Consider the following 16,451-nt stretch of genomic DNA (forward strand, 5'->3'; position numbering starts at 1 on the left):
TGTTTTTTTTTTAAGGTGTCTACTCTACTGCTGCTCGTACTTAGAACTCAGATGCAGGTGGTGCTCAGGTTAAGAAAATGTTAAAAAAATAATAAAAAAAAAAAATCAGAAGAGACTGCTTCATGACTTTGGGCTGATACTGCTTGGCCGATTTGCAAAGGGGTGAGGTGGTAGAAAGATGCCCACGGTCCTCAGGTGAAAACTGCGCTTTCAGCAGTGGACCCAGTGGAAGGAACTAGAGGCGCTCTCAGCCATCATAGATGAGGAGGTTTTATTGTCCTGTGATTTAGGTCTGATCCAGGGTTGTGAAGTCTCCATGAGGTCTGAGGGAAACATTCCTTAATTGATGGAGCAAGATAAATACATGCGACACATTCATTCCAGCTGTGTCACAGGTCGTCAGAATTTGGTAAACCATTAGTACAAAAAAAATAAAAAAGTATGTAAATATTGCCTAACATTCCAGAGATACATTATTCCTCTGGAAAATATGTCACAGCCTGTCCCATCAGTGGTGGTGGCAGCAGCACCCTCAGAGGAAGCCAGCTTATGTCTTTTACAGAAAAAACAATTATGGATTAAAAAAAAACACCCAAGTGCGGGTCCGGTCTACTGGTGAGGACGTCCCTACAGATAGTTTCCCCAATAACCTGCAATGTGTAAACTCAGCCTGACACAGATCCAACTCCTTACTCTCCACTAATATCACCCCGCGCTTAAGAATTATAGAAATGAAAATTCAACTCATAGCTGTCAAACAATTTTATTACAAGTCAAATAGTTAGAAATAAAAGAGATATATAAATATATGCATAAATACAAATGAATAAGTTGTGTTTAAGAAATCAAAACAATAAATTAAACATTAAAGACAGATTAATGATAAAAAAGCAAAACACATTTTGTACCAAAGTCCCCTGTGCTTTAGCTGCAAAAATTGTATTGTGGTGCTTAAAGGGAACCTGTCACCCCCAAAATCAAGGGTGAGCTAAGCCCACCAGCATCAGGGGCTTATCTACAGCATTCTGTAATGCATTCTGTAATGCTGTAGATAAGCCCCCGATGTATCCTAAACAAATGAGAAAAAGAGGTTAGATTATACTCACCCAGGGACAGTCCCGATCCTGTCCGATGGGCATCGCGGTCCGGTCCAGCGCCTCCCATCTTCATCAGATGACGTCCTCTTCTTGTCTTCTCACTGCGGCTCCAGCACAAAGTACTGCAGTGCGCAGGCCCCAGGCATCTCTGACCTTTCCCGTCACCTGCGCACCGCAGCGTGAAGACAAGAAGAGAACGTCATCCTAACAAGATGTGAGGCCCCGGATCGCGACGCCCATCAGATCGGACTGCCTGCGTGAGTATATTATAACCTCTTTTTCTCATCTTTTAGGATACATCGGGGGCTTATCTACAGCAACAGCATTACAGAATGCTGTAGATAAGCCCCTGATGCTGGTTGGCTTAGCTCAACTTGAATTTTGGGGGGAGGCGGAGGGACCCGACGGGGCCGGGGAGGCGGAGGGACCCGACGGGGCCGGGGAGGCGGAGGGACCCGACGGGGCCGGGGAGGCGGAGGGACCCGACGGGGCCGGGGAGGCGGAGGGACCCGACGGGGCCGGGGAGGCGGAGGGACCCGACGGGGCCGGGGAGGCGGAGGGACCCGACGGGGCCGGGGAGGCGGAGGGACCCGACGGGGCCGGGGAGGCGGAGGGACCCGACGGGGCCGGGGAGGCGGAGGGACCCGACGGGGCCGGGGAGGCGGAGGGACCCGACGGGGCCGGGGAGGCGGAGGGACCCGACGGGGCCGGGGAGGCGGAGGGACCCGACGGGGCCGGGGAGGCGGAGGGACGTTTTGCTTTCTTGGGGGTTTTTTGTAGGAAATATACTCATCAATCTGACATTATCAGACACCCACAGTGCCATCACTTTGGGTCCTCGCATGGATTGTGGGGGCACAAGCATTCCACTTGGTGAAGAGAAGTCCAGTGATGAAATGACATCAGCAGGGAGGTCACTGCTCTGGAGGACACAGGATGGGGAAAAGCCACAATACCTAGAATAAAACAGAAAAAATCATGCAGAAAACTCAAGTAGTGGCTGACACCAGTGGCCACCAGGCTAATACTGAACAGAATAGTGTGCGAGGAGAGAATAAAGCCCGGGATCTGGAGACATTATCACGCAGTTTTGCTCCCAGAGGTCATAGGTCAGTCATCATCCTGACGTCATGTGCTCCCAATAATATTAATGAGAAAGTTTTATGTTAAAAAAAAAAAAAACACACTACAGGACCGACTCACCATCAGGCAGAGATTCTCATGTTAAGTAATATCAATCCCTCAGATCTCCATCATCATTCATCCCGTCCCCTGTTCCCCCCTCACAGGTAGCACTATACTTCCCTACACACCCCCACCGCAAGTGACATCACACACTGACCTGCACAGTATGTGACAACAGCCCCCCACACCATGCAGACCCATGCAAATAACATCAGCCCCACTCAGCAGGTAGACCCCCCTGCACACAGATCCCCCACGCATGCAACATGACCCCCTTCCCAACAGAGACTCCAGCACACAGCCTCTCTTCCCCAGAGACCCCCAGCACGCTGCCCCCCTTCCCAACAGACACCCAGCCCCGCTCGCAAGGAACATGACCCCCTTCCAACAGAGACCCCCAGCATGCAGTCTCCCTTCCCCAGGCAGGCCCCTCCAGCACGCAGTCCCAGGCAAGCAACGTCACCTCCTTCCCCAGGCAGGCCCCTCCAGCACGCAGTCCCAGGCAAGCAATGTCCCCCCCTTCCCCAGGCAGGCCCCTCCAGCGTGCAGTCCCATGCAAGCATCACCCCTGTCCCCAGGCAGGCCCCTCCAGCGTGCAGTCCTATGCAAGCATCACCCCTGTCCCCAGGCAGGCCCCTCCAGCGTGCAGTCCTATGCAAACATCACCCCCTTCTCCCCAGGCAGACCCCCTCCAGCATGCACATGCAGCCCCATGCAAGCAACATCACTCACTTCCCCCAAGGCAGACCCCCTCCAGTATGCACATGCAGCCCCATGCAAACATCACCACCCCTTCTCCCCAGGCAGACCCCCCTCCAGCATGCACATGCAGCCCCATGAAAGCATCACCCCCTTCTCTCCAGGCAGACCCCCCTCCACTATACACATGTAGCCCCATGCAAGCAACATTACCCCCTTCTCCCCAGGCAGACCCCCCGTCCAGCATGCACATGCAGCCCCACGCAAGCATCACCCCTTTCTCCCCAGGCAGACCCCCCGTCCAGCATGCACATGCAGTCCCATGCAAGCATCACCCTTTCTCCCCAGGCAGAGCCCCCCCCCCGTCCTGCATGCACGTGCAGCCCCATGCAAACATCACCCCCTTCTCCCCAGGCAGACCCCCTCCAGCATGCACACGCAGTCCCATGCAAGCCCCCTCCAGCATGCACATGCAGCCCCATGCAAACATCACCACCCCTTCTCCCCAGGCAGACCCCCCTCCAGCATGCACATGCAGCCCCATGAAAGCATCACCCCCTTCTCTCCAGGCAGACCCCCCTCCACTATACACATGCAGCCCCATTCAAGCAACATTACCCCCTTCTCCCCAGGCAGACCCCCCGTCCAGCATGCACATGCAGTCCCATGCACATGCAGCCCCACGCAAGCATCACCCCTTTCTCCCCAGGCAGACCCCCCGTCCTGCATTCACATGCAGCCCCATGCAAACATCACCCCCTTCTCCCCAGGCAGACCCCCTCCAGCATGCACATGCAGCCCCATGCAAGCCCCCTCAAGCATGCACATGCAGCCCCACGCAAGCATCACCCCTTTCTCCCCAGGCAGACCCCCCCGTCCTGCATTCACATGCAGCCCCATGCAAACATCACCCCCTTCTCCCCAGGCAGACCCCCTCCAGCATGCACATGCAGCCCCATGCAAGCCCCCTCAAGCATGCACATGCAGCCCCACGCAAGCATCACCCCTTTCTCCCCAGGCAGACCCCCCCGTCCTGCATTCACATGCAGCCCCATGCAAACATCACCCCCTTCTCCCCAGGCAGACCCCCTCCAGCATGCACATGCAGCCCCATGCAAGCCCCCTCAAGCATGCACATGCAGCCCCATGCAAGCATCAACCCCTTCTCTCCAAGCAGACCCCCGCCCAGCATGCACATGCAGCCCCATGCACATGCGGCCCCATGCAAGCATCACCCCTTTCTCCCCAGGCAGACCCCCGTCCAGAATGCACATGCAGCCCCATGAAACATCACTCCTTTCTCCCCAGGCACTTACCTGATCTGTGACTATGGAGAACGACCCAAAACACTCCAAATCTTGCACAAAATCCTCGAAATCCCGCCATGACATCCACAGCTTCCTCATGTCTGCTCTGTCTGCTCTATGGAGGAAGAAGCGCCGCCCCTTCCGGTCACATGGGCACGACGTCAGCAGAGGTCCCTTAGCCCAGAGGTCCCCAACTCCAGTCCTCAAGGCCCACCAACAGGTCATGTTTTCAGGATTTCCTTTGCATTGCACAGGTGATGCAATTATTACCTGGGCAAGACTAAGGAAATCCTGAAAACCTGACCTGTTGGTGGGCCTTGAGGACTGGAGTTGGGGACCTCTGCTTAGCCGACTTGGATTTAGCCTCTACCATATATGTGGTATGCGGCTCTGCAGGTGGAGGTAGGTGCTGGAGATTCCCCATTACTGGGCAGGGGGCAGGGGGCAGTAACCCCTCCATTTCTGGAGATAGTGCCCCCAGCTGTATTGTGGCTCCAGTACCACCTTACATCTTCCCCTTTAGCTTTTCCTCATAAGAAGTGTTGCTCTCCTGTGGTTGTTGGGTGTCTGCCGGCTTCATGCTGTACATGAGAAGGGGTTACATACAAGTTACAGATATAACTAACAGTAAACAAACTAACAATGACAGACTGATACAGAGGGAAGAGGACCCTGCCCTTGCAGGCTTACATTCTACAGGATTGTGGGGAAGGAGACAGTAGGTCGAGGGCTGCAGTAGCTCCAACGGTGTTGAGGTGGCCGTGTGGTCATTACAGGTTGTAAGCTTCTTTGAAGAGATGGGTTTTTAGGTTCCATCTGAACGATCCAAATGTGGTGGATAACCGGTTGTGTTGGAGCACTGAATTCCAGAGGATGGGGTATATTCGGGAGAAGTCTTGGAGGCGATTGAGTGAGGAGCGAATAAGTGTGGAGGAGAGGAGGAGGTCTTGGGAGGACCGGAGATTATGTCAGGGAAGATATTGAGACATTAGTGTGGGAATATATGGAGGAGAAAGGTTATGGATGGCTTTGTAGGTCAGTGTTAGTAATTTAAACTGGATATGCTGGGAAATTGGGAGCCAGTGAAGGGATTTGCAAAGAGGTGAAGCAGGAGTGTAGCGAGGAGAGAGATTAATTAGTCGGGCAGCAGAGTTAGGCTACTTTCACACTAGCGTTGGCCCATTGCAGTGCGTCGGGTCAACGCAGCACAACGGGGGCAGCGGATGCATTATTACAACGCATCCGCTGCCCCATTGTGAGTTGCGGGGAGAAGGGGGCGGAGTTTCGGCTGCGCATGCGTGGTCAGAAATGGCGGACACAACGCACAAAAACATTACAAGCATTTTTTTTGGTGCCGACGGTCCGGCACAACACGACGCAACCGTCACACGGCGGTTGCGACGTGTGGCAATGCATCGCTAATACAAGCCTATGGAGAAAAAACGCATCATGCAAACAACTTTGCAGGATGCTTTTTTTCTGCAAAATGACGCATTGCGACATGCGTCGTACGATGCTAGTGTGAAAGTAGCCTTAAGGATGGACTGGAGGGCTGCGAGAGTGTTAGGCCGGGATCACACATGCGAGAAACACGTCCGTGGCTCGCATGTGAAATCCCTCCTCTGGCGCCGGCACTCCAGAGCAGAGCGTGCGGCCGCATAGCGACACATGGAGCCGCACACTCCGCTCTGGAGTGCCGGCGCCAGAGCTTGGAGTTCACATGCAAGACACGGATGTGTTTCTCGCATGTTTGATCCTGGCCTTAGAAGGTAGGCCACAGAGGAGGATGTTGCAGTAGTTATGGTGGGAGATGATTAGGGCATGCACAAGCATTTTGGTAAAGTGAGTGTTGAGAAAAGGACGAATTCTGGAAATGTTTTTGAAAAAAGTCACAGAGAAAAATGCAGAGATGAATAACCTGCTCAGGCCTCCAAAACAAATGCACTGGCAGGGTGCAGCAGACCCGATTAATGATGGCAGAAACACAGGTGCAACAATACTGATGAAACAACCACTTTCAATCCAGTGTTGGCTGCTTAGTATTTTAGTGCACAAAAATATGATAGTCTGTATGTGGCGTTATGCACACAGGCAATGCAGAGCATCTGGCTTACAGCCAATTAGTAACGCATATGCAAGCGGGCTGCCCAGTGCTGCAAATGCATGCTGTGTGAACAGAGGCCACAGTTTACAGAGCCATCTTGGTCCAACCGCACCCTGCAAGATAAAATGCAAAAAAACATATCAATGTATGTTAGGTATTGGTTAATATTGGGGCCATAATGCATAACCTGGCAACCTACGTCAAGGGTCCTTATGTTTGCCAGTCCTAACGCTAAACATTAAACAAAGCTCACCGACACAAAAAGAGGACTTAAAAATCCTCCAAAAATTAAAAAAAAAAATGTTTTTGAACTGGATGCGACAGGAGGTGGAAAGAGCTTGGATGTGCGGTTTGAAGGACAGGGCAGATTCAAGGGTTACTCCAAGGCAGCGGATTTCCGGGACATGTGAAAGGGTGATTTAGTTTATTGTGATAGATAGATCAGGTAGGGAATAGTGATGAGCGAGTATACTCGTTGCTCGGGTTTTCCAGAGCATGCTTGTGTGGTCTTCGAGTATTTGTAACTGCTCAGAGGTTTCGTTTTTGCTGACACAGCTGCATGATTTACGGCTGCTAGCCAGCCTTGAGTACATGTGTGGGGTTGCCTGGTTGCTAGGGAATCCTCTGCACCTCTTGCTTTGACCTTGCCCCGTCATACACATCCTCTCCAGCCTACTTTAGGCCTCAGATGTCATGATGTAATGAAGTGTGTCACCTAAGTCCCAGCCAGAACCAGCAATGATGTCACAGGTCCCCACAGTGTCCAGAAGTTCCAACATAGAGTAATTCAGGCCAATGAAGATGCATGTGATGGGAATATGTAATAAAAAAATGCAGACAGGGGTCTATTGAGTTCTATTTTTTACCTTTTTACTGGCTCTATGGTTCATCAAACTGGCAGCTACAACTGACTGTCATATGGCTACACTACACTCATGAAGAGCAAGTTAAAATAAAATCTGCATTCCAGAGAATGCAACTTTAAAAAATCTGAGAATTAATTTCCTATTTGTGTACTGTTTGTTTATGTTCATACTCATGTATAATGTGTATAAATATTCATTTAAGCATGGTAGTGCAGGAAAGCCCTCAGTTAGTAATGAGTCTGCTCGCGGAACTGATGATGAAGGAGACACCGCAGCCAATGCAGGTGCTGTCCATCCAGGGATTAGTTTGAGACCTCTGCTGCCACCCTGCCTGTCTGATTGGGTTGTGTGGTCTCCACCAGCACAGCAGTGATGTTAAGATCCCTACTATAGCCATTAGGGAAGTAGCATATCCTAATTAAACTCTCTGATTCTGTCTCAGGTACTGTCCCTCAGTTTAAAGGTACCGTCACACTCAGCGACGCTGCAGCGATATAGACAACGAACCGATCGCTGGAGCATCGCTGTTTAGGTCGCTGTAGAGACGTCAAACACAGCAGCTCCAGAACGATGCAGGAGCGATCCAGTGATGTAACGGCGACTCACTTATTGTTGTAGCTGGTTGTTAGCTCCATGTTAAAACATTGCTGGCGTCGTTGCTTTTGCTGTCAAACACGACGATACACGCCGACCTGACGACCAAATAAAGTTCTGGCCTTTCTGCTCCGACCAGCGATATCACAGCGGGATCCAGATCGCTGCTGCGTGTCAAACACAACGAGATCGCTATCCAGGACGCTGCAACGTCACGGATCGTTGTCGTTCTCATTGTAAAGTTGCTGAGTGTGACGGTACCTTTAGACCTGGCTAGTTACACATCACTTCTCTCAGGTTCGTTTATCTAGCCAGCAGCCATTCTGTGGAAACACAATGGAAGGGGCCCTGGTTCTCTGTATAGAGGGTTCATTGTAAAGTCTGAGGCTATTTTTTGATCTGTTACACATAGTAGCTAGAGATTAAGCCTGTCCAAGGAGACCGTTTTGGAGGCTTTTCAGAGTCAATGTAAGGTGGTCATTTAGGAGCGCTGAGGAGGCAGCTCCAGGGATAAGGGAAGTGCCAGGAACTGCCGCAGCTCCAGCCAAAAACCTCCAAAGGAGGATAAACATAGGGTTAAAGGTAGAAATCGGTCACAGGAGCGCTGAAAGGAGACACTGACACTGGATACACTGTGTGGCTAAACTTTGTCTAGTGTCAGTGCCTCCTTTCAGCGCTTCTGTGACCAATTTCTACCTTTAACCCTGTTTTGGAGGCTTTTGGCTTCTGACAGATGTGGCCACAAGGAAGCAAATAAAAATAGGATGGGGGAAAAAAAGACAACTGTGTTATGATCACTGATGAATAAAGGTGTGGATTCTGGGTTATTTATGTACATTTGCCTGAATAAGTCCCTTTGTTCTTGTTCCTGGGCCTGAAATCTGAATAAAAAGCTTCAGCTCTGAAAGAACCAAAGTTGTATACTGTGAATTTTAATCTGGTGGTGGTGAAGGTGGATGCATTCTAAAGTTCGAAACTACAAATCAGTCATTACAGAAGGCCGTGATCTCTTTAAGTCTGTTATATTTCTGAAAAGACAATATTTGTTGCAGTGGTCATGCCAGTATGTACGACCTAAGGCCTGTGATGGTCTGTAGCAATCATGCGCTGTTAAATGCTGAAAATACGTTTTCCGCCAGTGATTAGTTGTACTGTTTATGTGAAGATGTGACACATTGTCCTCCGTTATGTTTCCAGTAATTGTATTTTTCCATGAGGTCTTCATGATGTTACACCGGCTCATCTTCTCCTCATTCAGATTTCTACACTATCTGATCCTCTCAGTGGAGATCTTCAATATAAGAGAATTTTCCTGATTAACCCATCAAAGATGGATAGGGACAGGGACAAGATGATATTACAGCTGACCTTAGAGATCCTCTTTCGGCTTACTGGAGAGGTGAGAGACTCAGGCGTCACATTACATCACTTCTATCTATGGGAATAGCAGATGGACAGAACTGGAGAGGTGAGAACTCTGGAAATGTCTGTAGTGAGATTTATTAATGTGTCTCTCCATAACCACGATTACACAGTAGTGAAGAAGACCTCTAGTGAGCGCTGTCAGGCCCCTGTGTCTGAGGATTGTGGAAGAACCACGAGTCCAATCATGAGGCCTCTACCTTGCCTCCTGACATATGAGGACCAAAAGATCCTAGAACTTGTCTACAAAATGATTGAGCTGCTGACTGGAGAGGTGACACTGCTGGGAATGCTGGGACATTATACAGTAATGCTATGAAGGGATCGGGGGGATGATGCTATCTTTGTATGTGTCAGGTTCCTATAAGGTGTCAGGATGTCACCATGCATTTCTCCATGGAGGAGTGGGAGTATTTAGAAGGAAACAAAGATCTGTACAAGGACATCATGATGGAGGTTCCCCAGCCCCTCACATCACCAGGTAATAGACAGTAATAAATACATACGGCCTATAATTATCTGTATGTAAAGAAGGAAGTCAGTTCCTGTATGTTTTTTTTCCAGTTCTATCCAGAAATAGGTGTCTCCGTCCTCTTCTCCTGCAGGATGGTACAGAAGAAAATCCCAGTGTTCCTCAGGATCATCAGGTAGATGGAGAGAAGGTGTCATGAGTTCTCCCTTATGATGTGTAGACGGCGGTGAAGATCTTGTGCTCAGTCTTGTTTTATCCACCAGTATTATATGTTTTATACTTGTGTAATGAGAACGGTGGAAATGGCAGGATTAGAGCTGATCATAGATGTGACTTCTCCATCTAGCTGTGACTTTTACAATATTTGTTTCAGGGTGAAGATCTGACTCATATTAATACTATAGAGACATATGTGTGGGATGATGAGTGGTGTAAAGAGGAGTTTCCTACAGATAATCGCCCAGGTGAGTAGTACCCACTAAATGCAGAGAAATAACAGATTCTCACTGGTTGGTATGGTTGGTATCTTTATGTGTTATTTGTTTTGAGTTCTGTGGTCTTCAGGATTCTCAACTTTCGATTAATTTCTTCTACCAAAATACTGAATGAATATGGATGAATATATCGCTGTGTTATAGATGATGAAATAAGGGTATAAGAATAAAAATGCAACAATAAAAATTCTTTAAATATCTTAGCATAATGTCTTCGAGCTTTGATCTCAAGTATTTATTTATATCTAAGTAATAATCGATAACCATTCATACTCGTAACCATCATTGCAAACAGCACAATGTTCTGGAAACTTAACTGAAGATGTCTCCATGAGAACCTCACACAATTGTTATAACAGCTACTGTTAAAGTTTGGATCATTTACAGCACTTAATAGTCCTTGTGCACAATATCTTACAGTGTTCTTCAATAACTTGAGTACAGTAACAAACGGTGAATCTTCATAAAGTAAAACCCATAACTGCTTGCAAGGTTTAGTGGAGAGAATATCTGTAAATCCTATAATTTTGCTAATAAGCCTGTTACTTCTCTTTACCTTTTTAAAGGGAATATTAGCCATTTGAAGACTAAGAAATATTTTATCTATCAGAACCTACACACTGGAGATGAGCAGATTTTACAAGATTCAAATTAGCCAAATTGCTTGAATTTTGCTGGAAATTTCGTTCTGCAGCGAATTTATTCTCCAGGAATTGAATACCGTATATTCTCGAGTATAAGCCAACCCGAGTATAAGCCGACCCCCTAATTTTGCCACAAAAAACTAGGAAAACTTAATGACTCGAGTATAAGCCTAGGGTGGGAAATGCAGCAGCTACCAGTAAATGTCAAAAGTAAAAATATATACCAATAAAAGTAAAATTAATTGAGACATCAGTAGGTTAAGTGTTTTTGAATATCCATATTGAATCAGGAGCCCCATATAATGCTCCATAAAGTTTATGATGGCCCCATAAGATGCGCCATATTAAAATATGCCCCATATAATCCTGCATAAAGGTTAATAATGGCCCCATAAGATGCTCCATAGACACATTTGCCCAATATAATGCTGCACAAATGTTCATTATGGCCCCATAAGATGCTCCATAAAGATATTTGCCCCATATAGTGCTGCACAAACGTTGATCATGGCCCCATAGAGACAGTTGCCCCATATAGTGCTGCATAAACGTTATGGCCCCATACAGTGCTGCACAAACGTTATGGCTCCATACAGTTCTGCACAAACGTTATGGCCCCATACAGTGCGGCACAAACGTTATGGCCCCATATAGTGCTGCACAAATGTTATGGCCCCATACAGTGCTGCACAAATGTTATGGCCCCATATAATGCTGCACAAACGTTATGGCCCCATAGATGCTCCATACAGACACTTGCCCCATTTGCTGTTGCTGCGATAAAAAAAAAAAAAATCTCATACTCCCCTCTCGTCGCTCAGGCCCCCGGCACTTTCAATATTCACCTGCTCCTCGTTCCGGCGCCGCTCCATCTTTAGCGTCTCCTGCACTGACATTCAGGCACTAACCACGTCACCGCGCCCACTGACCTGAGAGTCACAGCTGAAGACGGAGCGGCGCCGGAATGAGGAGCAGGTAAATATCGAGCAGCACAGCGCTCCCCTCCCCGTTATACTCACCTGCTCCTGGTGCGGTCCCTGCACGTCTGTTCCCTGGCGCCGGCAGCTTCTTCCTGTACTGAGTGGTCACCGTTACCGCTCTTTACAGTAATGAATATGCGGCTCCACCTCCCATAGAGGTGGATCCGCAAATTCATTACTGTAATGAGCGGTACCATGTGACCTCTCAGTACAGGAAGAAGCTGTCAGCGCCGGGGAAAAGACGTGCAGGGACCGCACCAGGAGCAGGTGAGTATAATTAGACAGCCCCCGCTCCCCCTTCCCTGCTGACCCCCTGGGTATGACTCAAGTATAAGCCGAGAGGGGGACTTTCAGCCCCAAAAAATGGGCTGAAAATCTCGGCGTATACTCGAGTATATACTGTACCCCTTTTTATGCTCTTGGGGCTTTCTAGACCAAAGAGCATAATGAATGTAACACTAGAAAAAAAATCAACTAATGCCTCACCGCTATGACCATCTCCACTGCTGTCCCCGAAATTCTCAGTGCCCCTTCTTACCTCCTCCATGTGCTGAAACCCATACCGGCTGCAACCTGGCACGGAAAGACTCTGACATATGTGTCATGAGGTTGAAGAGCACATCGTGATGTCACACCGTTGTGACCTTTAGATGCGCTGGGATGTGTCAAGTCTCGGATGAAAGTCCTCAAACTAGAGTGCTCGCCGCGATGTTGTGACACAAGTCTTGACATCTAAATTTGAATTATCATACAGTTTGTATTGATGTATTTGTTGTGGTTTCAAAGAAATGTAAAATCATGGTCCCAGAAAATGCAATTTGTATACCAAGGTTTTTACAAAAATATTAAAATTGAAATATCAATATTAAGTTTCTATTATATAAAAATGATCAATTTGATTCTCAGCAGGTGACTGTATCAGAACTTCAAATGTATATGTGATATCTTCAGATTTGAAAGGAGATGATCATGGTATCAAACAAGAAACATATGTGGAGCATGCCATTATACCAGATCTATCATCAGCTCTTCACCGCGAAGGTCTATCATCTGAACTTTTTCAACAGCTCCTATCTTCTTATTCATTACGGACTGTTAAAGAAAATAACATAAAAGACGGTGAAGATGAACGATTTCACAAAGGGGAGACTGTATTTGCATGTTTAAAATGTGGAAAATGTTACATAGACATATCAAATCTTGTAAAAACTGCGAAAATTCGCCCAGAAGCAAAAGACTTTTCATGGCCAGAATGTGCAAAATGTTTTACCTGGAAACCATATCTTTTTGAGTATCAACAAACTGAAATGAAACCATTTTCATGTTCTATTTGCGGGAAATGTTTTACAAAGAAATCACATCTTATTTCATATGAGCGAAGTCAGACTGGGGAGAAGCGTTTCTCATGTTCAGAATGTGGAGTATGTTTTAACTGCCCATCACATTATATTAGACATGAGCGAAGTCACACAGGAGAGAAACCATTTTCTTGTTTAGAATGTGGGAAATGTTTTTCTCGAAAATCAAGTCTTGTTGATCATCAAAAAACTCACACAGGGGAGAAGCCATTTACATGTTCAGAATGTGGGAAATGTTTTAAAAAGAAGTCAGATCTTGTTATGCATCAGAGAATTCACACTGGGGAGAAGCCATACTTATGCACAGAATGTGGGAAGTGTTTTGTCAGAAAATCACATCTTTCAGTGCATCAGAAAAGTCACACAGGAGAGAAACCATTTTCATGCTCTGAATGTGGGAAATGTTTTTCTAGGAAATCTAATCTTGTTGATCATAAAAAAATTCACACAGGGGAAATGCCTTTTTCATGTTCAAAATGTGGAAAATCTTTTAAATACAGGTCGGGTTTTCTTACACATCAGAGAAATCACACAGAAGAAAAGCCATGTTCATGCTGAGAATGCAGAAAATGTTTTACTAGGAAAACAAATCTTGTATCATTAGAACAGACAATATACCATATTCATCCCCTGAGAGTGGTAAATATTTTACAGTTATCTAAAAACATGTTACTATGATCATCAATTTGATATGAATTGAATTCCTATCACATTTCTAGGAATTCATTGTACCCGGCAAATTTGAACAATTTTCAATTCTCTTTGCATGACTTGCCTATCATGGCTACCACTATATTACATATTATAGGCTCACATGATCTAAGGTGTGGATGGGCGGGCTTCCCCTTAATGCCTTTCAGCTATCACATACCCAGTCAGTCACAAAGCTCTATCATTGACTGTATAAAAGCAGCAGCAGGGAATGCAGCAGCCATTTTATGTTGAATCTGAATAGTGAGATGATGTCTTATCTATAAACCAATCTTAAAATGATCAACAAACTCTGCAGATAGTATGTGTTGTAGGACAGCAGTGAAGAATTGTGAATAGTCTGTAAAGAAAAGAGTATAGGAAAAATTAGAGAAATAGGAGAGCAAGCATTGATTGATGATAGTGGTTATAGTGCTGCTGCCTTTTAGTTCCACATTTTTTGCATTCATGCAGAAACAGAGTGGCAATATTGCTATAAAAAATGTAAATCTCTCACTGCGTAGTAAAGTATGCGTGTCACAAACTTCAGATTTTTCAAACACCTGTAATATTAGATTAATTTGACGTACATACACACCACACCAATACTGCAGCCAGCTGCCACTGCTATTTTTGGAGTATGCACCTAGTATTTCTTTCTCCTTCCTTTTTGGGAAGAGGGAATTGAGTTAAAAATAAAAGATAATTTTAAAAATATATAGACATTTAACCGTTTGACTGTCTGCCTCTCAAATTGTATCTATCACAAACTATTGACTCATTAGACAGCCATTGTACTTAAAGGGAATCTGTCACCTACTTTTTCATATATAAGCTTCAGCCACCAACATCGGGGGCTTATCTACAGCATTCTGATGAGCTGCACTACCTGAGCCACTTGTGTGGGTTGTAGAGTCCGTCTCATGCTACCACGAGTGTGAAAGCACAACCAACATTCAAAAGTGACCAAAACATCAGCCAGAAAGCATTGGTACTGAGATGTGGTTCCCACCTGCAGAACCACTCCTTTATTGAGGGTGTCTTGATAATTGCCAATAATTTCCATCTGTTGTCTATTCTATTTGCACAACAGCATGTGAAATTGATTGTCAATCAGTTTTGCTTCCTAAGTGGACAGTTTGATTTCACAGAAGTTTGATTTACTTGGAGTTATACTCTGTTGTTTAAGTGTTCCCTTTATTTTTTTGAGCAGTGTATATATAACACATAGAGCCCTCTCTTGTTATCTACAGCACCTTCCCAAACAAATTATCCAGCCAGCACTGTTCCCCCATTAACTAGAATTTCTGCCGCCCGATCAATGTAAATCAGTCTCTGTGACTCTCCCCCAAATTCTTTTTAACCCCTTCCTGACATGCACCATACATATACTGCTCTGCATGAGCTGCATTCCCTCAAACAGCTGTACAGGTACGGCGGCACGACTGCGCAGCCTCACGTTGAGTGCTGTGGCGATCGGATGAGGGTGTCAGCTCTGTGTGTGTTGTGAATTCTGTGGCTGAATTCACTCCTGTGGTCACAAGTGGTACTGCAGCTTCTGAGCTTCCTCCCTCAGGTGTTCTGGTGAGCTCGTTAACTGCTTCATTACTTAACTCCGCCTGATGCTGCTATCCTTGCTCCTTGTCAATGTTTCAGTGTTGGATCTGAGCTTCTCCTGATTGTTCCTGTGACCTGCTGCTCTGTATAGCTAAGTGCTTTTTGCTTTTTTGTTGCTTTTTTTCTGTCCAGCTTGTCTTTTGTTTTGCTGGAAGCTCTGAGACGCAAAGGGTGTACCGCCGTGCCGTTAGTTCGGCACGGTGGGTTTTTTTTGCCCCCTTTGCGTGGTTTTGCTTTAGGGTTTTTTGTAGACTGCAAAGTTCGCTTTACTGTCCTCGCTCTGTCCTAGAATATCGGGCCCCACTTTGCTGAATCTATTTCATCCCTACGTTTTGTCTTTTCATCTTACTCACAGTCATTATATGTGGGGGGCTGCCTTTTCCTTTGGGGAATTTCTCTGGGGCAAGTCAGGCCTATTTTTCTATCTTCAGGCTAGCTAGTTTCTTAGGCTGTGCCGAGTTGCCTAGGTAGTTGTTAGGCGCAATCCACAGCCGCTTTTAGTTGTGTTTAGGATAGGATCAGGTGTGCAGTCTACAGAGTTTCCACGTCTCAGAGCTCGTTCTTGTATTTTTGGGTATTTGTCAGATCACTGTGTGCGCTCTGATCGCTAAGCACACTGTGTTTCTGGATTGCCTTCATAACACCTGTCATTAGCAAACATAACAGTACAAGGAGCCTAACTAATGATTCTCAATGGAGTGAAAGAAAAAGTTCTGACATCATTTTTTTTTTTTTTTTCTGCTCTGTGTTCACTTTTTTTTTCCCCTAGACATTTGGGTTATTCTGGACACAGGTGTGGACATGGATATTCAGGGTCTGTGCTCTTCAATGGATAATCTCGTTATAAATGTACAAAAAATTCAAGATACTATTGATCAGAAATCTATGTTAGAACCAAGAATTCCTATTCCTGATTTGTTTT

General features: G+C 46.4%; 1 protein-coding gene across 2 annotated transcripts; it reads left to right on the plus strand.

Moving 5' to 3' along the window:
* The first annotated feature begins 9,400 nt into the window (after positions 1–9,400).
* On the plus strand, positions 9,401–14,564 carry LOC138663957 (oocyte zinc finger protein XlCOF22-like). 2 transcript variants are annotated; one of them, XM_069750344.1, is made up of 4 exons: positions 9,401–9,548; positions 9,632–9,921; positions 10,120–10,210; positions 12,771–14,564. In XM_069750344.1, the coding sequence occupies exon 4, from the start codon at positions 13,172–13,174 to the stop codon at positions 13,778–13,780; it is 609 nt and encodes a 202-aa protein (XP_069606445.1). In that variant the 5' UTR covers positions 9,401–9,548; positions 9,632–9,921; positions 10,120–10,210; positions 12,771–13,171; the 3' UTR covers positions 13,781–14,564. The 2 variants fall into 2 exon arrangements, with proteins under 2 accessions (XP_069606445.1, XP_069606446.1); XM_069750345.1 differs by having other exon boundaries at positions 12,774–14,564.
* Positions 14,565–16,451: the final 1,887 nt, after the last annotated feature.

Source organism: Ranitomeya imitator, chromosome 2 (assembly GCF_032444005.1).
Source record: "Ranitomeya imitator isolate aRanImi1 chromosome 2, aRanImi1.pri, whole genome shotgun sequence".
NCBI lineage: Eukaryota > Metazoa > Chordata > Amphibia > Anura > Dendrobatidae > Ranitomeya > Ranitomeya imitator.